A 24,226-nucleotide genomic window follows, 5' to 3' on the forward strand; every position below is an offset into this window, starting at 1 on the left:
TTTTATTGTTGTTGTTTTTAGCCGTGACGTCAGGAATCCTTAATGGTGACGTCACACTAGATTGAAATTGATAATACAGGGTAAATGTAGCTCCTTCAACGAAAAAGGCTCCCGACCACTGTCATAAACAGACTAGAAATATCTTTAACCGGGACTACATCGTTATGAAGCATTTTTACGGTTGGCGATCATCAATATCAGAGCATCCATTCCGATATCGTTGATCTATATCTACATGATATAACTGTTGAACTGACTACGATTTCGAGGGTTCCATCCTCCCAACATTGTATACGTCGACTAAAGTGAGTGTAAATCGTTCATAGGCTCACACTACATGTTTTAAAAAAAAAGTATTTACACAATTATGGCATAATTATACAACGTCTGAATAAAAACAAACAAATTTGTTTTATTCTAAAGGCATTTTTATAAAACACAGTTTAACTATGTTTTTAACAAAGTGTTTTAAAACACCACTTGTTTTAAATGCAACCCTAGGCATAGGATAGTCACACAACATAACACATTTTGTCGCGGAATGAATTTTTACCGTGCATTGGATCTAGAGACCGAAGTGTCGTCAGCGGTGGTTCCCAAAGTGGGAGCTGGCGTTAGCGACATCGGAGGAGGAGTTAGATACAAACTGGGCGATTTGGGATGCTGAGAGAAAAGGGAGCAATGTGCACTACGGATATCTGCTTGGGGATCTGTAAATCAGTAGCTCTATTTGTGCACCAAGAACAGACTAACAGGGCGCAGTCAATCCAATATCGCCACCAACGCTCTCCGTATATGTTCATCATTGTGTAACCAGCATGAGTTTTACTCATCAATCAACTACTCTATCAATCAACGAACAGAATTATTATACAGCGAGGTTTGTTCAGTGCAAGTCCTGAACACGAATTTATACGTCTATACAACGAGGAGGACGAAGTTCTAAGTGTCTAATGTACCACAACGAAGGACAATGGCATTGGTGGGCAAATAGCACTTCACACTATTATTCCTTGGTTCTGAGTTGCGATTCTGGCATAACGTGGATCGAGCTACCTACGGTATGTATCGTATCAAATGGAAAAGGACACAAGCGCCAGCGTAATTTGTATGTGTAATAAACAAAACATTTTTTCGAAATTAGGGGCGGGGCATTTGGTACCTGGTTCGTTAACCAGGGGGTTTGGGAAACATTGTTCAGTGCATATATTCATACTTTTTTCAATATGACTGCGTTATTATTTCGCATTTAATGAGTGAGTTTCGAATTCTACGATTATAGAGCTAGCGTTCCGTCAATTTCCGCACCTGCGGCAAATGCGCTGTATGGCATGGCCACATGCTACTTCAGTAGGCCTAAATATGCAAATGCCTGCTCTCTTGCTGCATGATCAATGCGCAGTGCGCACTAATTGAACCTCAACGTTGATTAGTTGTTTTCGTTGTAGATAGCTTTCTTCCACTCACCCCGTATAAAAGGCACGCAGATGGAATGTTCAGTTGCATGCATTGTAAACAAATCAAGGTGACCTCAGGAATACTTAAGGTTTTCGGCGAGATTGCGGGACCTCCATAATCCATTATGCGATGACGTACAACAACAGGTCGTCCTTAATATACCGATACCAGCCTCTAATGGTGGTATAAAACAATACACACCAAGGAATAACCTACATAGGAATTGTTTGATAAAGCTAATGATTTCATTTTTGTAACGGAATATCATCCAAGGCGGTTTTCTGCTGGTCAGGCAATATAGTAAACTCCCGTCGCAGTAAAGTAATCTTTCAAATTATTCTTTTCGTTTCATCACCGTCCTTATTCACTAAAGCACTTAATCCCTGAGAAAACTGTGATAGGAATGGAAACGACAGCTCGCTTTTTCCCCAACGTCAAGTGTCATACTAATTCCTTTCCTCGATCCATCTGAATTTGATATCATCATCCATCACTTTTTATATACACGGTAAATTAAAACTGGGAATTCAAACAAGAATTCAATCGATTACTTAATATTTGGCACGTATAATGCATACACTTGAAGAAACGGTGACCCGCATAAATGCGCTTGGGTTTCTAATCCTCTGATCCACTAATGCTACCATTCTTGTATAGATAATACATCAAGTGTGAACAGATTACTTCTGCATTATTGTAATCCTCCGATTTTTCTAAGTGAGGATATTAGATGTCAAATTACATTTCGGTTACAACAAATTGTTCATTTATACATGCACCTCTGTCCAAATTAGTCAACGTTTCCGAATATTACATTGTATTTCTACATAGCTATAGACAGGGCCTATACAGTATACACCCAGTCTCAACGTTGCTGTCTACGAGAACTCAATAGTTCGTGTTCAATCAATTTCAACACTTTCACGTCACCTCGATGAAAATCTCAGAATTGATTCTATTTAAGCAATACATTAGTTGCCTGCGTCGCTTGCTATGCTATACGCATGCTTGTGAGCTAATGCAAGCTGTCTTCAAACGCATCATACATCACAACGGATAGACGCTCAAACTTCGCATTACTGACTGACCCACAACTTTAAAAGTTCTGTCATCTACAATCTGGACTGTGAAATCGACAAGGGGATCCTTCCCCGCAAGGTTTGCCTATAGTATCCCGAAGCATGCATAAATTCGGATCTCGGGAGAATAGAGCGTCTCTAGACAGCGCCTCTCCTTTTTTCATATCCTTTCTCTTCCGCGAAAGAAAATCGTTTCGAAAATTAAGAGATCTGATAGCGAACAGTTGATGACTGACTGTATTTTTACGCGACAAGAAAAGAACAACGCCATTTGCAGTTTTAGCACAGGGCACTCTCACGAAGATGTGTCCTGAAATAGTTCACGTGACTTGCAAAGATGTAAGAGTACACACACCTACGCGTGGATTCGATATGAATGATACCGCCAAGTCTACAATAACAGTGTAAGAGAAAAACCGACTGTATTGGATCCATAGCGTGGCGTAATTGATTCAGTAAAGGCGCCGGTTAGGGACGTACGGATCAAAGCATCAATCGTGATCGTGATTTATTCATATCTCCATCACCACACGCCCGGCAGTAATATTATCGCAATTGGTGGGAGTCGCTGCTGATGTGGAGCAAGATATGGTGAAAAGAATCGCGCTGTATCACTATTTTATGGTGTTGCATGATTTCAGTGATATCACCGGCGTCACAAAGAGTCAGTAACCTCGTTTCACTGAGAATGCATTTCGTGGTTTGCTATCACGCTTCAGATACAAGCAACTCCAATTAGTCATATCGAGTATTATTGATAACACTGCACAAAGAGAATGGCAAGGAGCATATACATGATTACATGATTAACCTAAAAATAAACCATATATTCATTAATATTTAAACTGGGATTTTCGGGAAGGTGTTGGCGACATATATGGTGAATGTATATAGGATCGTATGTATTTGTCGATCGAAAGGCCAATGCCTTTGCCCCGATAAAAGGAACTTTTTGTGGCGATGTCGCATCAATCACGGTACATTGTTTTGTCTAATTCGTGACCATTGGCTTGGGGGGGAGGTTAGCACGAAGCGCCCATTTATCAAGGCACATCGATCAACTATCATCGCATTGGAGTGATAGATATGATCTGCTATGTTATGTTAGTGATGCAGAAGATCAGGAGACCTGCACCATCATGGGACTGCGGCGCGAAGGGTGTAGACGGGAATATAACCGCTTCATAAACTTCGCATGACAGTGATGGGAAGGTCATGGTTTAACCCACCGACACCCAAAGGTTGCATTTCCAATCTGCGATTATTTGCAGAAATTCAATCTTAGTTATTCGGCCGCGATAGAGCTCCAAAAGAAGTAGTCTACCAAACAGGCTGTCGATATACTATGAATAGAATTCGGTGCAATAGCTTTTTAGACGCCTATCGCGAAATGGCAGCGACCTAATTATTAATGTCATTCCTCGACATTTTCGTCAATCACCGTTATTTTTCGTGTTAAACTCCCCACCGACGACAGTGACGAGTAAATATACTTGCGCGTTTATTCTCTCGGGATCCATTAGTTTGATCAAACGAGAGGTTTGGAAATATCTCAGGGAATTTTGTTCATTTTCGGTATACGCACGGAACATTGATATTAACGTGTTTCCGTGGGCGGATGACGCCGCATAGCACTGTACAGTGTACACTGTTCATAGTGTTCACTAGGAAATGCTACAAGTATAAATGTGAACGGGACGAGAATTTTCAACAATGACATGGCGTATAGTGGTTCTTGGCCTTTTTTTTCTCCAACGCCCCCTTTCCAAAATTGCCTGGGTACGCCCCCCCCCCTATTTTGCGGACTGTAGTAAAAAAAAACAATGGGTAAGTGGTCGAAGTCCGGTTTCGGATTGGGACTTCACTATTAGACCACCCGACTAATTAACGGTATAATCGTATGTGCTATTTTCGGGATCAAATCCAGGTTGTTATAACAGCCATCGGGTAAGGCCTACGGGCTCATAGCATTTGGTTCGATATCGATGTACATATCCCGAATTCTCCTCTGCGATTGGCAATACGGGGAAGTTAATTGTATTAGGTTTTAGTGCTTTGTGTGACTACTAAATCAACTGAGAATGTGGTAGAGATTTGCTCACATTAAATTTAGTGCTGCATTAATCTCTCAACTTTAACGTGAATGGGGGTAACAACACTTAGCAGTATCATCCTTTATGATACGATGAAGAAATATTCTGACGATTTAATTTTGTAGCTCTCGAATACAAGTATATTTAGTTAATCATTTTGGCCAAAAAGCTTTAAAACATCTTTAATGTACAAAGGGCATCACTCTCGAAAGTTGTACAGTACAGTGCCTTTTCGATTTCGACACGCAGTGCGCTGCAGGATACAATACCTGGTTCAAAACATCTTGAGGAAAATAACGACCAGTTTATCATTATTTTCATCATTTCAAAACACCACAAAACTGCGATATAATGAAAAGATAGGAAGGTGTCGAAACAACTTCGAGTAGCCAGCGTGACGGGAGTGTTTTAACGGGGGATTGGCAATCCAAAAGTACGCCTAACTCATTTTACATGAATAAAAATGAACCACTGCATTCATAGAAACATCGTCGGTGGATATTTCGAGATGAGCGCAACGAAAAACGTTGTGATTTGATAGATTTTGTCGAATGTTAGTTTGCAATGAGAACTCGGGGATATATACACCTATTGTTCTACTATTTAATCATATATCCTTACCCCACCATCTACTGCGAGGCCATTTTTCTTCAGCGTCCCCTATTTCGCCCCCGAGCGTTTTCGCCCCCTTCAAAATCCAAATCGCCCCCTGGAGGGGCGCTGGAGACAAGGTTAAGAACCACTGGGCCGTATACCGTCTGACGTGATAAACGGATATGACGCCACAAAGTCGAATACACAACATATGCGGGTACCTCACTGCACGCACCCACACGCTCGCATAAGTACAGAATTTCAAATGTTATACATATTGCTCCTTCATCCCGTAAAGGAGTGGTTGACATATCCAAGCCACCAATCACATTGTCATGTATTTATAACGCATATTCCACTGTGGATTACATTCAAAATGAGGCGGATTGTCATCAAGTATAAGATATATCAGAAGTAACTCAATCGCAGACAGAAACTGTCACATGCAGCCAGGAAGGCGAAATTGCGAAGACTCACTGCGTCTGTACTTGAATGGATATTATATTTCGCAGCATCGATATTATCTGGTGTAGACTCACCGCAGCAGACTGAAACACGACCGCAACGCAGCGGGCAACGTTGCAGCTACATTCAGATTTCGAGATAAAATTACGGAGATGACACTTTGGCGAACGGAACTCAAAGCGAACAACCTGCGTGAACTTCGAACGATGCTATTTGACCAATTCCCTTGGTGGAATATATTCGCTTCGTATATTTCCAGGCTCGCAAGAAGTGTCACGGAGATTACGTTTGAGCTCCTGATTTTAAACCATAGTGTTCTGTATTAAGCATGCAATTGCTAACAAATTATGTGTATGAAGCGACGGGCCCATTTCCATTTCAAAATTTCCAATCGCAGACAAATCTATAATGTTCTTCAACTTTAATGTATTCCATTTTATGTTAATTACTGCTGTCGCTTCGTATACGCTCCACTGTCGTCAGTGGGAGAATTAGGGATACACAGCGGTGAAACTCGCTGCTTCGCAAAGAACAACAAGTCCAATCAACTGTGATAGCTCTCTATTTCAATTAGACACGTGGAACAATTGAGCGTGATGGAATTCTCCAAGACAGGATTCATTATTTCCAAGTATAGTTATCCCTAATGCACTACATATGTTGGCGGTAATAGTTGCTCGATTTGGCGAAGGGATTTTAAAGTCTGTATTTACTGTACTACATTTTTCTGTCGGTGCCGTAGTGTTTTACGTCGCCGAAAGAAAGATTTATATAAAAAATTAAACATTTCTAGGCTGATTACTAAAATGTGTTATTTCTGTATTTTTGCCACTATGTTTTCATTTAAAATGTAAGTTTTGCCTCGGACATTGTTCCTAACAATTCTATGAGGAGACCATTGTGTCTTAAATATATGTTAAGTAAACAGTTGTGTGTATACAATAATGCAGGGACATATCACTAGGGGCTCAGGCGCTCAGCACTCCGGGATAGCGTGAAGACGGAAATGGTGGTGCAGACTGGATGACTCGTATCTCCATCGCCAAAGCACCTCGATGGCACAGACGAAAATATACTGAATTTCTCTTGCTCTCTCTAGTGCAGTAGTTTCAACCGATGGGCTATCTCCCACTGGTGGGTCACAAGAGCATTTTGAGGTAGGTCACAGATGTATTTTAAAATATATGAAATTGGTGCAAACGTTAGTTTTGTTTATCTCATTACTTCAACAAAGATGTATTCATACTGCTAAATCAATTCTACTACAAGTTTTTCTCGACTGACTCATCATCAGTCAACTTCAAGAAATGCAATGACGTGAGTTCGAAATATCGACAGAATTCGGTCGCTATGACGCAATCATAGTGAACATTGAACATGCTCTTGAATGCCATATGACGAACCTGACTATCTGCAACGAGATGAACCTATACAATAGTCATCATGCAGGACCGTGACTGCCACACTCCAAATTCCCCAATTGGGGGGGGGGGGGGGCTAGCTCAAATGGACCCCAAATCATTTCGCAAATCAGCACGAAGTAGAGAATTCGTGGAATATTTACGTAACTTGAATTTTTTCTCATCGCTTGACGCGATTAATGTCACTGCATTTCGTGCATTTTAATATGTGTACCGATCCAGGAAAAATTGTTTCTTTAAATACGCATAATCGACATAAATTAATTGAACTGTGTTCGCTATTATGAAAAATGGTATATTCCTAGTTCAAGTAGGCTATCACTCAGAGGTGGTCAGTAACGAAGAATTTTTACTTCTTCGAAATACTCAAGTAGTTTTTCACTACTTGCAGTATTTACTCAAGTAAATGTGATTTTCTGCTACTTCTACTTCTGCTTCGTAATATTTTGTGATTTACTTATTTTTCGCTCTATTTTCAGTTTGTGAAGTAAAAGTATTATATTCTGCCAATTAGAAGAGACTGACTGATGAATTCCGGCCTGTTTATCATGGAATACCAACAACAATTTAATTTTTACAAATGTTAAGTAAAGCCCAGAATCTTCGTCGCGTTTCGCGCCAAGTAGATATGGAGTGATAAAAAAATTTTCACGTAAGTATAGGTGATTATAATTTAGGAAGCGGGTTGCGTGGTTCCGTTCACACCGCATTGCCGCCCATATGAATGTTTAATTACAATAAATATGGCTCATCAAAACGTTTGGAAGTACCGTTTCGCAATATACCGCAGCACATGATCTACCAGCCCACGGCGTGTCCTAATCTGGTCTCCGACTTTTTTGAGCGTTTGACCTGTTTTAGCTGACCACGGTTGAAGCTTTCTGGACAAAAGACATGAGATCTATTTTCGGTTTTTAGAAATGGTATTTGTATTTCTCTTTCAATTCACAGTATCATTACTTTGAAATCTTATAATTAATTTCAGTTCTTTTCTCTGGAGAACTTACATGTTGGAGTTTAAAACTAAGTGTAACATTGCATCTATTTCCCGGAAATTAAATATCAGGATATGGCATTTGTACGATCTGCCATAGTCTATTAACGTATACTAATCGCGCAAAGTGTTAACACCGTATCCGACACTTCTCCGTATTGCTCTTCGTCTAAACTACGCCCCTTATAATACAGCTGAGGGCGCCATGCCATGACATTTTCTGAAACGGGGTGTTCGGGTAAACAAAAGATTAGAATCGCTTCTCCATAGCAAAACTGTCGTTTGATCCCATTATGCAGTCGAATGTTTATGCTGTCGACAATTATTACCTCCGGGGATACATCAATATGAATCAAGCTCTCTGCACCTTCGGTACAGCTCAATTTACAGCTTTTGACAGTCCATGCGAACGTATTATAACTGTTTTCAGGACTACTTACTTATACTTAATTAAATAGATTTAAAGCAGTCAATTTCACTTCTACTTGAAGTAGTTTTACTAGGTTGCTACTTCTATCTTGGTACTAATTCTACTCATAGTTGAGTAGGCTTTTGCGTCGCTACTTCTATTTCTACTTAAGCAGCTTCCTCGACTACTTCTGAATCACTTGAGTTCGTTGAGATGCCATTTCGAACCCGGCTCACACCATGATATGAAGTTCAGACGGCGATATTGATATGTCTTAGAGCCGGGATATGAGGTTCAGGTATGTCTATGCAATCTGAGCTATACCCGGTACAAATGCCATCCGTGGAGGAATAGTCTTGACCGTGTGGCATGAGCATGACTCAATTAGGATGTATCATTATGAGCCATAAAAATGTTGATTTCTATTTAGTAACATTAATTCTCTCAATTTTCGTGCGTAGTAAACCAATGGAAACAAATGACAAAGGCCTTGCGTTCGCCGTTAGGCATATATCTCTTGCGACACGTTCGTAAACTACTTGATACCGGACTCGTCTCGCTACAGAAAGAGTGTTTCTTTGCTTAATATTCATGGTGTTGCGACTACATTGGTCATTTTACACCTGGCCGATATACAGAAAGAGTGTGTGCGTGTGGTTGGTAATTGTTATGTATAATCGCTATTACATTACAGTGGAAGAATTTCTCTATTTTTCGAGCGAGAATACGGAACATTTTCAAAATAGAATGTGGGACATGTAACAATATAAAGTGGTTGAAATCCACTTCTCTAGTGTATGCAATATACATTCTCTAAGCGCGATCTACATGTCCACATGGGTACCGTATGTAACTGCGTAGAGGCAATGAGCTCACCATTAAATCAATACTACCGCCGTCCTTCAGGACATTCTGAATGCATCCAATAAAACCGTATTTCAACGATGCCGTCCACAGCAATTGCGGTGTCCTACCCGTCGAGTACATGGTAGAAAAATCAGTCCCACCTAAGCGTATAGATCCCTGAAGTTTCCAGTCAAAGTCACCACTCTGTTATAAATATATATTATTACTAGTTAGCAATATGGAGATTCGAGAACAAAAACCCTCACCAGGTTGAATATCAAAAATCTTCCTTGGTCTATTTTGATGCGCAATTCGTTCCGGTCCGTTTGAAGGAACAACGCTACCGTGTGCCATTTTCCGTCCGTCAAATTTTTAGGCGGGACCATCTTATCGTGAAAATAGCAATATGAAAAAATAGCATATAATATAGATACAGTATAGTATATACAGCAACATGTCAAACATATAAGGCCTTCGGGACGGATCAGGATCCAAGAGTCGGAGTGGGTGGTTTCCGCGTACACGTGATCAGAATCACTCTACCCCTGGGATATGTATCCATGAATATTGGTGTATATGACTCGCTTTCATCCACTTGAACGGATGTGAAACCAAAATATGGTACCAGGAATTGCATATGACCTGATTCGTGCCCTGCGTTCTGCGTTCTGCGTTCGTAGAACTCTCATAATACACCTGCGACCAAAGGGGTTAGTAGATAGGTCTACCACTCTACTGGTTTAGTGGTTTGTGAATCGCTAACCTGATCGTTTCATTTCTACCAACTGCATTATTTGCGAATAAAGGTGTTGCTTATAATAGAGCCCTACTGATCCAGTCTTATATATTATTTATAGGATTTATAATAACGCACTGAAAAACGAAGGCATTGATTTGAAGGTACCGATTTAACATCATTTGAATGGTTAGAGCCGCAAGCGATCAAGTGTCTCAATCCCGATGCGAAATGAGTTCAACATGCATGTCATAACGTATACAGTATGCAGTGCGTTTCATACATGGAAAATTGACCATTGACCCATTCCGTGCCCAACGGCACTGCCGTACAGCAAGTACGTACCGCTCTCTTGGGCATTCCGGACCTGCTGGAAACAACATAGAGATTTCCATCGAAGAATTCAAGCGCGATGAAGTCGTTGGTTGTGTTGTCCTCGACGTATAACACCAGGCCACGCTGCAACGTAAATGAGAGGTGTAGGCTATTACAGAGAAATGCATATACATTGGGCATATACGGACAGTAGCAGTTGAGTAAACTGAAGAACAGAAAAATCTTCAGCAATCTTCAATAGCCACAATCGCCTGCAATTTAGTTATAGTTGATTATATCCAGTGAATATTTGAATACTCTAACTTTTCAGTGGCAAGATCTGTTAAAGTCCAGAGAGGCGTTCGCAGCCGAGTGAACTGTAATCTACCAGTTCAATTGACCGGAATTTGGGTCATCCTATAATCATTTTACTACAGAGGATTATCAGAAGAAGGGCCGATATGACATTACATCAGACCTACGTCGATATCTCAAGAGTAATCTATTGTATTTTGAGATGCCCGTGTAAACGCAATCGCAATCAATCACAGTGAAATTGACTCGCCCCCACTTTTCTGCATGATATTCGGGTGCATCAAAATACATCGATGGATAAAGAGCGTTGTTGATATTATTACCAGTATATTTTATGTTGCAATCACACACCAGCTTCTTTATCTCATGGCATATCCAACCTCTTGTAGAATTATAACGAATCGTATGAGGGAGGATATAATCTCAATTTATCTGCCTTATTGGGGGTAGGGCCCATCATTCTCCCGTTACTGTCCCATCGAATCCTGTCAGCTGTCACCTATCACAATCGTAACATTCAACTCCCGACTTATAACCTCTTAGTCCTGCCAGAGTTATTAACACCTGTTGCCGAGTTTGTGATATCGTGTGATAGATTCCCATAATATGATCCATATAGTCCAAGTTGAATTAGGTTCCAAAGTAACTTATAACAGAAGGTAATTACTAAGGTAAGTTTTTGCAACTTTTACAACTTTTTTTTACAACTTCCGGCAGCTTCTCCAAATACTCAGAAGTTATGTAGTATGGTGTTTTAAGCTGTTTAGAGGAATCTTATAATGCAGTCTTCGCTTTTTATGCAACTAACTTTCTACTGGAAGTATCTGGCACTATATGTAAATATAGATCGCTTGATTATTTCACTGTCGTTTAGACTTGAGGTCCTCTCTGATTTGACGTACAGTCAGGCTAGACCGCCGAAGATTATATTTTCAATTGGTCAATTTTCTCAGGCTATTGATTGTGTTGAAGTCACCAACATTGAGTTTTGCCACAGTGCCTTGGATACGGAACTATTTGATTATCTCATACCCTAATAATTTCAAGGAACTTGTCTATAAATGCAACTTTTTACTGCAACTTTTGTGAAAAATAAGTCCAACTTTCCACGGATTTGACTGCAACAAAATCTTGCCCTAGTAATTACAGATCGTGGCGTAACAGTCCCACATGGCAGATAAGCGCCACAACTACGTTTTACAGAACTACTAAAAAATTCTCTCGTCAGTGAAAGATTCGATATGCACGTGTTTACCAACCCTAAAGGTTCTATAAAGGTTCCCTGCGAACATAAATGTGAACACGACTCTATGAGGTCTCGTGTTGTCAGATATCTAATAATTCCCAAGACTCTCAAAATGTATGCGATACTTTCGAGACCAAGTAGATATTAATAGTATCGCAACATCAGCGCTGATATGCAATATACGATGACCTCACAGTGCATTGATACAAAGCCTAGATGAGGACACTTGAGCGTCATTGACTATCCTAGGGTACATCCACACTTACATGTCGACATGTAAGTTCAAGGTTCATTTGGATTCATAAATGTGACAGTCCTGATCGAATTGTTTGTCAATTGTCAAGTCGAGTAGCATTCAAATTGCAGGAGAATAATTAGAAAAATATCGACGACCAGAGGTGGTCAATGTAGTCGTCGGTGGTACTCAGGGGAAAGTGGAAGAAACGTCGTAAATTTCTACTAAGTACAAGTAGCAGTATGAATTTCCTAGGAAGTAAAAATGTAAATATTCTAAGCCGAAAACTGTAGAAGTAGAAATAGTCTTAAATCGTAAAGTAGGAAGTTTCGGATACAAAAAACTGGAGAGTAGAAGTGAAAATAGTCTAAAAATGGAAGCACTCGACTGACTCGAGTAAGCAGCGCAAGTATAGTCAAAACATACTTGGGTAGTCTGAAAAATTAGAAGAGCTTCGTTACTAATCACCTCTGTCCGTGACAGAGGCAGTATGTGCTCGGACATTTTGGCTCCGGATTTTAACATTAAAACGGGCTCCGAATTGGATCAGGATTTCGTTTTATCATACGGGATCGGATCCGGACCTCGAAAAACCGTGATCCGTACATCTATACGGTGAAATAGTGTCACCTAGCGAATATTGTACGGGATATGACACAACCTCCGGTTCGCATAATAATCCTTCCTGGTCGCTTACATCAGCGTGGCTTAAATAACAACCTACAGGTATCTCTCTCTATACAAATCTATGAAAAATTCTCCAAATATTCTGCTGATATCTAGTTTTTATTTTCCATGTAGGTCTATATAACGTGCATACGCCTGATTCATAGTGGTGGTGTTGTTGTATTGTTATTCATGGTGCTACGACTGTGGTCATTTTACACCGAACCGATATTCCTTATGATTCCTGATCGGCCGACTTGTTGACTATAGACCAGAGGTCTCAAACTCAAATGTGCTCGCGGGTAATTTCCCAGTTTTTGATGACGCCACGGGCCGCAGCATCAATCTTAGGGATATCCAATGTATAATTTCAAAGTAGGCCTTATTTGACGGGACCGTGCAGACCTGCATTCCACAAACATCGTGGCAATGTAATTTGCTATTGCATTATTCACTCTTGACACGAAAATAAAACATATTTTCAAATGTTCGAATAAAATTGTTTTTGTACCGGGCATAATTTTTCTAATTAATGAGTTATAGACATCATACGAGAGGATGCATCATGACATCGTAAAACTGTCGGGTTATAATATTGAAGCTAGTGGACCTTTGAAGTGCCACAATTTTATGTAGAATATTTTAAAATCTACTGAAGATTTATCTGATATCAGAGCATTTGAGGGGTGTAGCCTAATTATGGTTTTGATAAAGTCGTGATAAGTATAGGCTATTGTTATTGTCATTGCCAAAGTCAAATTAAATCAGCGTTAGATTTTGCCTTCGATTATTATTGGAAGCTATCAATAACAACTTAAATATAATCATTATTGAGCCATAGTAATAGCATTGCTTCTTAACCTTTTTAGCGATCGTACCCCTTGTGCTTCCAATGAGATTTCTCGTAGCCCCTGTCCATTTTTAACACAATTTCTGATGGCACCTATATTGAAATCGGAAAGCCCATTCACATAAAATAGCTTTCCAGTTGAATAAATTGGCCAAGAAAATATTACACAGCATATTGGCCTAATTCCACAATGCATCTCGCACACCCTGATTTGGTGCTTCGTAACCCGATGGGGTCTACGGACCCTGGTTAACAACCCCTGGAATAGAAATGTCCAATCGGCGATTAATTCATTGGTGTTACTAGTTACAGCTGTGGAGCGTAGTACTACCCTTCTAGCCACCAGAGGTGGTCAGTAACGAAGAACTTCTACTTTTTCGAAGTACTCAAGTAGTTTTCCTCTGCTTCTGGTACTTACTCAAGTTGATCTGATTTTTGCTACTTCTACTTCTACTTCATAATATTTTGTGATCTACTTACTTACTTTTCGCTATTTTCAGTTTGTCAAGTAGAAGTAGTTGAATCTTCCAATCAGGAAGATAGCGTGAGGAATTTCGGGGCTGTTTTCACGGAGTACCAACATTTAACTTCCATAAAAGTTGAGTAAAGCCCTGAATTTTCGTCGAGCTTCGCGCGCAGTGGATACGGCGTTACCAGTATGATTTCACGAAAGTATCAATGAATATAATTTAGGTAGCGGGTTGGCGTGACTCCGTTCACACAGGGATATCTAGAACTAGATATCTAGATATCCCTGAGTTCACACCACATTGTCGCCCTTCGCCCATATGAAATAATTCATCGCAGTGTATATGGCTCATCATAACGTTTGAAACTGATGTTTCGCAATCTAGCATTTACTTGTCATATCGTAATCTAGCATGTCCATGGCGCTTCCTAACCTGGAAAAGTGGACTCTGACATTTTTTGTTGGTTTTAGAGCTGTTTCAGCATACCACCTTTGAAACTTTCTGGACTAAAGGCATGAAAAACGTGTTCCACTTTTAGAACTAGTATTTATGTTTCATTTTCAATTCCCAGTATCATATACTTTGAGTTATAATTAATATCAGTTCTTTTGTATGGATAACATACATGTTGAAGTATAAAAGCAAGTGTAGTAATGCCTTTAAATTCCGGAAATAAAGCTACACAATATGGCATTTTTACGGTCCACAATATTTTTTATTAACGTTTACTAATCGCGCAAAGTGTTTACACCGTATCCCATACAACTTCTCCGTATTGCTCTTCGACTAAACTACGGACCTTATAATATGGGGGATGGCGCCATACCAAGCTATTTTCTAAAACGTGCTGATTGAGAAAACAGGATAAGTATCGCATTTTCATATCAATCCTATCATTTTTAACCCATGATGTGGACGAATGCTTAATTGCTTATGCTATAGAAAATTGGATACCTGCTGGTATGCATCAATATGAATCAAGCTCGTCACCTTTCGCATAGCTCAATTTGCACCTTTATACAATCCATGTGAACAAATTAGGATCGTTTTCACAACTACTTACTTACTTGAGTACTTTTAAAGTCAGTCAATTCTACTTCTACTTCAAGTAGTTTTCGGTTGCTTATGGAAGAAGTACTTCTACTCGTACTTAAGTAGATTTTTTTCGTCGCTACTTCTACTTCTACTTGAGTAGCTTTCTTGACTACTTTGACCACCTCTGCTGGCCACCGATAAAAACATGGATAAAGAGAACAAACAACACCCAGCATGTATCCAACTACACGTCACGGGGTCATAGAATGCCAATGGTTGCCATACTGACCTGATTAGATAGCTATATACCCTACGCAACGCAAGCTACGACCTTATGATATATTACTATTCCCCATGACAGTTGCATAGATTGTTGCATCCGTAGGATTAACAAGTCACCGTTCCGAGTCGCAAGTCCTTCTCTGATTTTAAAGTTTGACCCGACTCAACTCGAGTCATTTTTATTTAATCACCCAGTCAATCCGAAATCGAGTAATTTTACGAGAAGATCGAACCAAACCAAATCACAATCTTCAGTCACGAGTCATCAACGGGTCATGTTTTATTGTCATGAACTGGAAATGTGACGTAATAGCTGACCTTCTACCGCATGGTAGCTTTTAAAAGTGATGTGATAGTGAAGTTTGTTGAGATTTCAGTGACTTTTATAATTATTTACATCTAAAAAGATATATGGCACTTGAATATATTGTTGAATACTTGAAATTCCAAAATGCTGTCGCGGGCCGCACAAAATGAACTCGCGGGCCGTGTGTTTGAGACCTCTGTATAGACTGATTGACTAGATAAACCTCCCAAGAGTTCGAGGCTGATTCCATTAATTACGGTTACACCGTGTACTAGCTTGACCTGGTGGCAGGCTCTTGGCCCCTGACTAGCCGGAAATTGTAGAAATCGTTTTTTATGTTTATTTAGTCATCATAAAATTTCACAATCTCTCTATTAATCTCATCATTATGTAATTTTTCAGATTTTTACAGTCGATAATTTTTTTCAATTTATGGGTCGTTTCGAAAGTATGTAGGGACCACTGGCCTACGGAAAGTTGAAAGTTTTTCAATTTATTATATATTGGATTCTGGGACATAAACCTTCGTCGTAAAAATGCGTGCGGTTGAGAATGTTTGGTGTGTCATATAGGAGCAAGGTGGAACTATGATCATTTTATTTCCATACCACATTTCCAGCTTGAATGATGTAATAATCAACTATAGTTTATAATATGCACGGTAAAACTAACCTATTCTAAAAACCATCTTAACGCGTAAGGTGTGAACGTTGTCATGGAAACGCCTGGTGGGATTTGCGTCATGCAACATATTACATAATCGATCACACCGTGACGTTGTTACGAAATTTCTGCATGACTTTACACCAATTCGGATTTTATAGATATCAATATTTAATAGAGACTGCGAACGTTGCTGTAACTGCAAAATAAGGGATGCACGAAAAATAGCATATTCGATGAAAACATATCTTTAGTTTCGCAAGAATTTTCAAGCGCATTACATTATGTAGGGTAGGAGCTCCCCTATCCCACTGTAACCATCTACTACACATTTTTAGGTCAGTTATATCTAATTCTGTCAAGTTTGAATATCTTACACTCACTTGTTCAACAGTTTTAAAGTCAAACTTGAAGTTTGCGCTGGGAGATCTTTTCCATTGTGGCAGCATCAAAAACGCGTCGGAAGTCACGAACGACACAGGATCTGCGTTGAGAATGTCTCGACAGCCTTTTTCAACTCCTCCCACAGTTCGTAATCTCGGATCGCTCTCCACGGCTAGTTGCGAAAACTGGTAAGTGGCATCGTTGCTAGTATACACCACCTGGAATATGACAATATGTTGAGGAAAAACCGAGTATGATGTCTACACCAAAAATTCCTAATAAATTATTAACGCAGCCTAGAGGCTTATATGTATACCCTGAGTCACTCCTCGAATTCGATATTGGTCGTTATTCGATGACTCAAAAAGTGTTTGAGTGCATTTTTATCCAAACCCACGCGTTAGCTTTATCATCAAAATACATAGGCAAAATCGATCCACACCGTAGGACTGCTTAGCTCAGGCGTGTTCCCTCTTTTTGGTCGTGGCCCGTTTTCCGGTTTGAAAATGTTCTGCGGCCCATCTCTTATAGTCTTAGTCGAATTCTGACCTTGTGATGCATTAATAGCAAAGTGTAATCATACAATTGAGATTGCCAGTATAAACTGTGACGAGGGAGAATTTGAATGGACGGTTTTCCTATACACGTGATTGTGGCTAACCCGGGTTTGTTATACTTATATATTGCGATCAATTATTACAATGGGCTTGATAACACTGTGCTGCGTTTGAAAATTATTTTTCAAAGGTCAAAGATGTTTTAATTGATTTTGAATCAATTTTTCGCGCTGAGCTCAAAAATGCAAGCAGTTTTTTCAATCATATCAAGTTTTTTCTTCATCACATATTCAATTATGCTAGCTTTGGTCATTATTCTACACAAACAAATCAAGTTCCGTGGTATAGCTTAATTGGTCATGCATGTTGTAAATTTTTGCAAGATGGTATTTTTATTTGAATTCAAGGTTTTTGCAAGGACAGCCGTTTTAAATACTACTAAAATATAATAACACAGTTGAAATGAAGGCACTTACAACTAACCAAGAAAGCATAATTTTCTTCAATGGTGCTCAACCTAACAGAAGAAGGTATAAGTTAATATATTACACTATAGACACGTAAACACTTAACACAAATGTGTTTTAAATGCGAAATCCTTGCCAACATAAATGTGTGAAGGGGGAAATGAAAACGAAGTATTCAAAATACCTTAAAAAAGAAAGCGTTGTGCGGAACATGATGATAAATTAAACTGACACTGATATTCCCACGATAAATACAATAACAATATATGATGTAAATGATTTATGCTGACAATAAATGTCGCTTCAAAGATTTTCTTTCAATAGTAGAGTTATGTGGATCTCTCTTTTAGCACTAACGGTAATCTGCTAACATGTTTAAGTCCCTGTATCTTTGATACCTTTCTGCCATCTGGCGAAAGTCTTGGAGGAATCTCTCTCCTTGTTATTCGCAGTAATCACCACAGTTGACTGGAAAGTAATCCTATTGAGAAGTCAGAAAGTGCATTTTCACAGACATCAGGGTTTCTATGCTTTCCGGGGAAGTTTAAAACGACTACTCGAAAAGCTGCCCATGGTCATTTTTCTACTGCACCCAATGTGTGCTGTGAGACCTTCGTCTTTGGTCAGTTCACAGATCTGCGGCCTATGCTCAAAGCGGATAATAATCATGAGACTTCTTTGCAGTATACTTTAGGGCAGTGGTTTTCAAACTTTTGTTAGACACGCCCCCTTTTTGATAGTGAAAAATTTAGCGACCCCTCCTCGTGATATTACGAAATATTACAGAGAAATCAGATTGCTAGCAATACCAACGGATAGTTTAGTGGCATTGAAGGTTATGGTTATTGATGATAGAATTCTCAAACATTAAATTCGGAAAATAGACAATAGAAATACCATGAGCTGGGACAATTCGCGCGAAGCGCGAAAGATTTTCCTGTTGACAGCGGCTTCGCGTCCCCCACTTTGAGAAACATTGCTATAGGGAATGGTCTTCGTCATAATTGAAATATTTTCTAAACTCTTCATCAAAACATCATTGCTAAATCATTTTTATGACGTCACAAATATTAGCCGCATGACGCTGAAAGCTGCAGTTTTCGAAAATTCAGATGCAATTTGCCAAAAATCTAGACCCGATTGAAGAAAACGGTCAACAGTTCTGGATTCAGCATCAAAAAGTACAATAAGAACCGTCAATACTTTGGTAACCTCAAAATTAACGCATCACATTCACAGTGTAATGAGAGGTTTATCAGCAATCCGAATGTTTAGGAACCGACTCTTCATTCCTATTGCGTGCCGGACGAACGGAAGTGCCCAGTGTCCATACATGTATGCATTGTAATACTTCGATACCAATTCGCTAGCTGGTATCAGGTAGTAGGAAAAATCGAATGAACCGTTTTCGTGGCATTCCTGTAAGTGCCCGCAATCTGTGTCCTAGTTTCTAAGATGTCATTCATGTAGAGCAGGAACACATTCGCTAAAATGTCCCAATGTGTATTGCTTATTAAAAACAAACGTGCGGTGAAACACAATGTTGATGGTTGGCAGCGTTTCATCGACTAGTCGAAGAGAAATTAAAAAGCTGTAGCAATTCGTGACGGGCAAGGCCAACAACTTCTCAGGACATTCGGGCTTTGCGAGCACGTTACCGGATGGTGGAGTGCGGCTACTGGAGTTGTTAGCGTGACGTCACTATGAGATTCAACAATATAATGTGCGGGTAGATCGATGACGTAGCTATGGCATTACCATTGAGGCCGATTTTCGGGAACATCGTTGTGGATTTTCATGAAGATAAAGTCATCTCTCTCTATAGCATGCCGCCATGATGCCGTTGCTATGTCTATAGTGGTCTATAGAAGATCAGATGTCAAATATTTTCTAGCGTGATGAAAAATAACTGTATATCGTTCTTTTTCGTTATTTTTTTCGAAAAATACAAATGCGACGATATCTTGAAAATGTGATGTGCTAGGAAAAAACTAAAGGCATATTCCGAAACAGAGTGAAAACTTCATCTAAAATAACATAGTCAAGTCCTCGTCTAAAAAAATTAGTGAAAATTTGTCGACCAGTAATAATTGATCATAAATTGCAATCATAGCTATTTTCATGTTACAATATTATGACCTACCCCGGTACCGCATCACTACAGTACCTACATGCATTTCACTTCAGGCAGAGTTTACTGGACACCCTTTTGATCGGTATATGACATAAAACAACACTTGGTTAATCCAGAATTAACTTCCGGTAAATTATATAATTGAAATTATTCTCGTTGCTGCTTACCGTGGGTTGTCATCATACTAGTAACCTGGGGTCAAAAGACGCCTTCACTCACCCCTCCCAATTTTGACTTGTAAATTGTGACGGCAAAAGTGTCACATTATCTTGGGCAGCTGAAAAGCTTGATGTACGTATAATTCTACAACATGAATATATGTTGTGCGGCAATAATATGACACAAATTCCACAATTTTCCAAACAGCTCTGTGGTCCACCTCAAAATGCTCCTGTGGCCCAACTGTTGAGACAATTGGCTTAGCTACAGATAGGCAAATTCCTATTGCATGGTTACGAAATAAAATATATTGTTATGATGAGAAATGAAGGCACGGAATCAGCCCATACTTCCGATTCAATCCATTGGATTCCAACTTACCGGGCATCTTTTAGTAGTCGCAATCGATATTGCCAAGGTCATAATAAGAGCACGGATTCCACGCATCTTCATAATTTTTAGCTAGTCTCATTCACATCATATGTGCGACTCCGCACCAGCTAGCGCACTATGCTATAAATGAAAGTAAAACGTCGAACGCTAGCTACATTTATATATCTTTGCTAATCTGCATATATATTAGTATTGATCCGTGTATATTCAGAAATTGACACGGAAACTGGGGAATATAAATCAGAAGTTGCATTGGCTAATTTCAAGTAATTAGTTGTTCCGAATTGTTACTCGATACGACCTCGTTACTTCGTGTAATCATTAGTAGGGTGGGTCGATTTCACTTCGCAGCAGAGTCGCGGTGGCGAGAAGCGTATAGTTCAGGGGCGGGCAACTTCTCCAGTCGGCGAGCCGGATATAGGTAAATTAGGTACTTGGATTGCTGAATCTATACATTATTCGCTCATTTATCCACATATACAAGGAATAAATCGTATTTAATGAATGTATTTTAACATTCAGCAATGACATTTCAAAGCCAATTCTCGTCGATAATGACGTAGGCAATGGTGATTTGAGAACAGCATTGTCATATAGGCGCCACCATGTCTGCTTCTCTCTGAATAATCAACACACGGTGCAAGATTTCGAGGCGTTCGATAAGCCCGGTACCCCAAATTTACCAATATATCCATTCATTAGGGTTGAGTAGGTGGCGAGATAGCATAGTGGTATAATCCACAGCTACAACACCATGGGTTGTTCGATCGAGGTCGGCTCCAGAATTCCTGCCTAAGTGTTGGAGGTTTATCTAGGCTCCGCCTCGCCATCTCATCCGCATAAGCGATGACTTACAAAAGCCTAGGAGTGTGCCGTGCTACAAGTCGGCGGTTACGGAATCAAAAATAAGAATGATCGGCCTGGTGTAAATGACCATTGTAGTCGACGAACACCATGATTACCACAAACAACATTAGGGTTGAGCAGATCGTAAATGTCGATAATGCAAGTCTTTTCGCTTCGACGAACTTGCGCGTAAGCTCCACTCTCGCACGCTGCGCACACACGTATATAATAACTAGGGCGATTTTTTTTTGCCTAAAAACGTAAGATTTTGACCCTAAAATATGAAAATTTTGACATTTTTTTACCTTGAAATTCTTAATTTCGACAAATTTGACCTAACGTATGCAAATTAGGTGTTTTCCCACATAATGTTAGAATTGTACTACTTATTTTCATTTCTGGTTGGCACTGTCTGTCCTTACGAAGTAGTTTGGCTTGAAAAAAACTTTTTTGCCTCAAAAACTGACAAATTTTTACATGAAAAAAAAAACACTTTATTTTAACGAAATCTGGCCCTATGATGAATTCCAGTAGTTACATTACGCATTAAGGTAGAATTTTTTTTTTTAATGTAGTACAACGAAAGATACTTTCCTACATTCTCGGGTAGAAAGTTCTGTCTTTACTAAGTAGCTTGCCAAGAATGGAGGAAGAACGATCAACAGCAGCAGTTGTTGGCTAACAACACTGAAGTTGTGGGTACACTGCTGGTGACAAACCGTGTTGCTTCATTCAGGTGTCTACATCACAATTTTTCATCATGCGCTTCTTGATATAAGAACCATGCAATGCCCACGCAGTCTTGCTGCAGTTGGGATATTGCGGTATGTTGAGCGTAACACCATGTCAACCTATTTGTTTCATTTGAATGTTTATGATTCACAGTAAGCAGGCAATGAGCCGTCTACAACGGTAGGCCTATAAAGTAGGCTACAAGCTGTAAAATATCAAATGATAAGTTCACCGACAGTGCAAAATCTACGATACAAACGAAATGCAGGTTGCAAAAAAGTTTTAACTTTGTAAACAATTTTGACCTAATTTTGACTTTTTTGTCAAAAAACATCGCCCTAATAATAACATACAGTCACTAAAATTTGACGTAGTAAGCAAGTAGTGGGGAATATTGGCTGCGGTCCACATTGTCCGCTGGCCGTATGTTGCCAGCCCATGTACGTTCCACTGCTGCAACGTCAATCTGTTGCAGTTTTGCTTACACGGACCGGGCAGCTATGATGTCATGATATCGGGATGGTATAGTCCTGTAGGTGAATCGAAGATTACAAAAGTGACTTAATTGTTTCGAGCGTGAGATGATCCATTACTTATTTGAATTAAGGACTGTATTATCATATACAAAATGAGTGGAATATTTTTGAAGTTGTGTTTTTCATAAGTACCTTGAAACAGGGGGAATTGGCTTGGTATTTGCTTCGGACGTTATTGTCCAATAGCATGACAAGAAGAGATCGACTTCAACGTATATAGCAGCGGTCAGCCACCTATGGCTCGAGAGCCATATATGGCTCTTTTGGGTATAAGATATGGCTGTTTGCCAAATATTAATTTTTTTATTGAATTGATTAATATTGCAGCAACTAGTTGGTAAATGTTCGTCACGACCAGAATAATTATTCTCGTGACTGAATAAACATGTCTTTGAGAGGTAAAGACAATGCCGTCTTCAGGGTTAGGGGCTCGGACGGACAACCCTTTTCAAAATCTCCAAATTGAAGTTGCTGTCGCGCCGGCGACCAATATCACTCGCGAATTCGATGTACCCGCCTCGAAATCTTGCATTGCACGATACGGTGATTGATCAAAAAGATTAGCAGACATGGCGATGCCCATATGACACCGCAGCTATCAAATAAATCTACGGCGCGAAATTAACTGCCGTGGAAGCGACATTCGCAATTACAAATAACGCCATAGCTATCCACGTTCTTGATTGGTAAGTCGCTTTGTAGCACCGGCGATAAAATGTAGGCGTGTAGCGCAACGTTATATGTTCCCGCCGAATACTTTGAGAATTGAGATGGCGATCAGTATTTAGATTTTCGGAATCAGTGCAACAGTTACATTCAATTCATATCAGTTATTATGAATTCTAAGCTATATACGGTGAATTGCGGTATCAATGGCGATGTTTGGCCCGTCTGTGCGTTACCTCTCGCTTCGGGGTGAATTCTCGAGTAATAAATATACAAATCGCCTTATTGTGTTTAAAATTCAGTCATTCACATCGATAGATAATACCAATAGTTATTGAAGGTTTCACAAGTCTCGTTCACTCATTTCGGCGACAGGTGTCGAACTGCCTCGCTGGCCTCCCCTGACCCCATGTCACTGATGTATCACACCTTACATGGGGTATATACTGCTGTTGTGATCATATTTGGCTCCACTTACGCATGTGATCATGAGTTCTCGCATGTAAAAGGAGCATCACAACGAAGCTACGTTCTCGGAACTCAAGTTTCGCAAGCTCGAATAAGGTTACCAGCATGATTCGTACGAGTTTTTATAGAGAAAATGATGCGCACACGACGAATCCCATGTTGTTAGTTTATAAAAGTGCTACCATGACGTCACGAATTTTCAATTGTGACGTAACAGTTGATTGACATGTATGGCTCTTTGGGAGTTAAAATGGAAAAAATGAGCCAATATGGCTCTTCGGAGGAAAAAGGTTCCCGACCCCTGGTATATAGGCTGTGCAGTGTGCAAGTGCATTATATTGTTGCATCCTAATTACTGTAAAACTGAGTCGTCTACCTTATGGTTTTTAACACGCGAAAAATATC

General features: G+C 39.7%; 1 protein-coding gene across 11 annotated transcripts in view; it reads right to left on the reverse strand.

Moving 5' to 3' along the window:
• Nucleotides 1-24,226, reverse strand: part of LOC145441331 (neurexin-1-like) — a 73,187-nt gene that overhangs the window by 18,913 nt on the left and 30,048 nt on the right. For all 11 annotated transcript variants that reach the window (XM_080319168.1, XM_080319166.1, XM_080319165.1 and 8 more), the window contains 4 exons: nucleotides 16,863-17,081; nucleotides 10,441-10,554; nucleotides 9,626-9,745; nucleotides 9,390-9,563 (listed from right to left, as the gene is read on the reverse strand). In XM_080319168.1, coding sequence (XP_080175294.1) covers nucleotides 9,390-9,563; nucleotides 9,626-9,745; nucleotides 10,441-10,554; nucleotides 16,863-17,081 — 627 coding nt within the window. The remainder of the gene's footprint in view (nucleotides 1-9,389; nucleotides 9,564-9,625; nucleotides 9,746-10,440; nucleotides 10,555-16,862; nucleotides 17,082-24,226) is intronic.

The sequence above is a fragment of the Botryllus schlosseri genome, chromosome 6, assembly GCF_051294905.1.
Source record: "Botryllus schlosseri isolate E-star chromosome 6, Bs_hap1, whole genome shotgun sequence".
In the NCBI taxonomy this organism is placed as follows: Eukaryota; Metazoa; Chordata; class Ascidiacea; order Stolidobranchia; family Styelidae; genus Botryllus; species Botryllus schlosseri.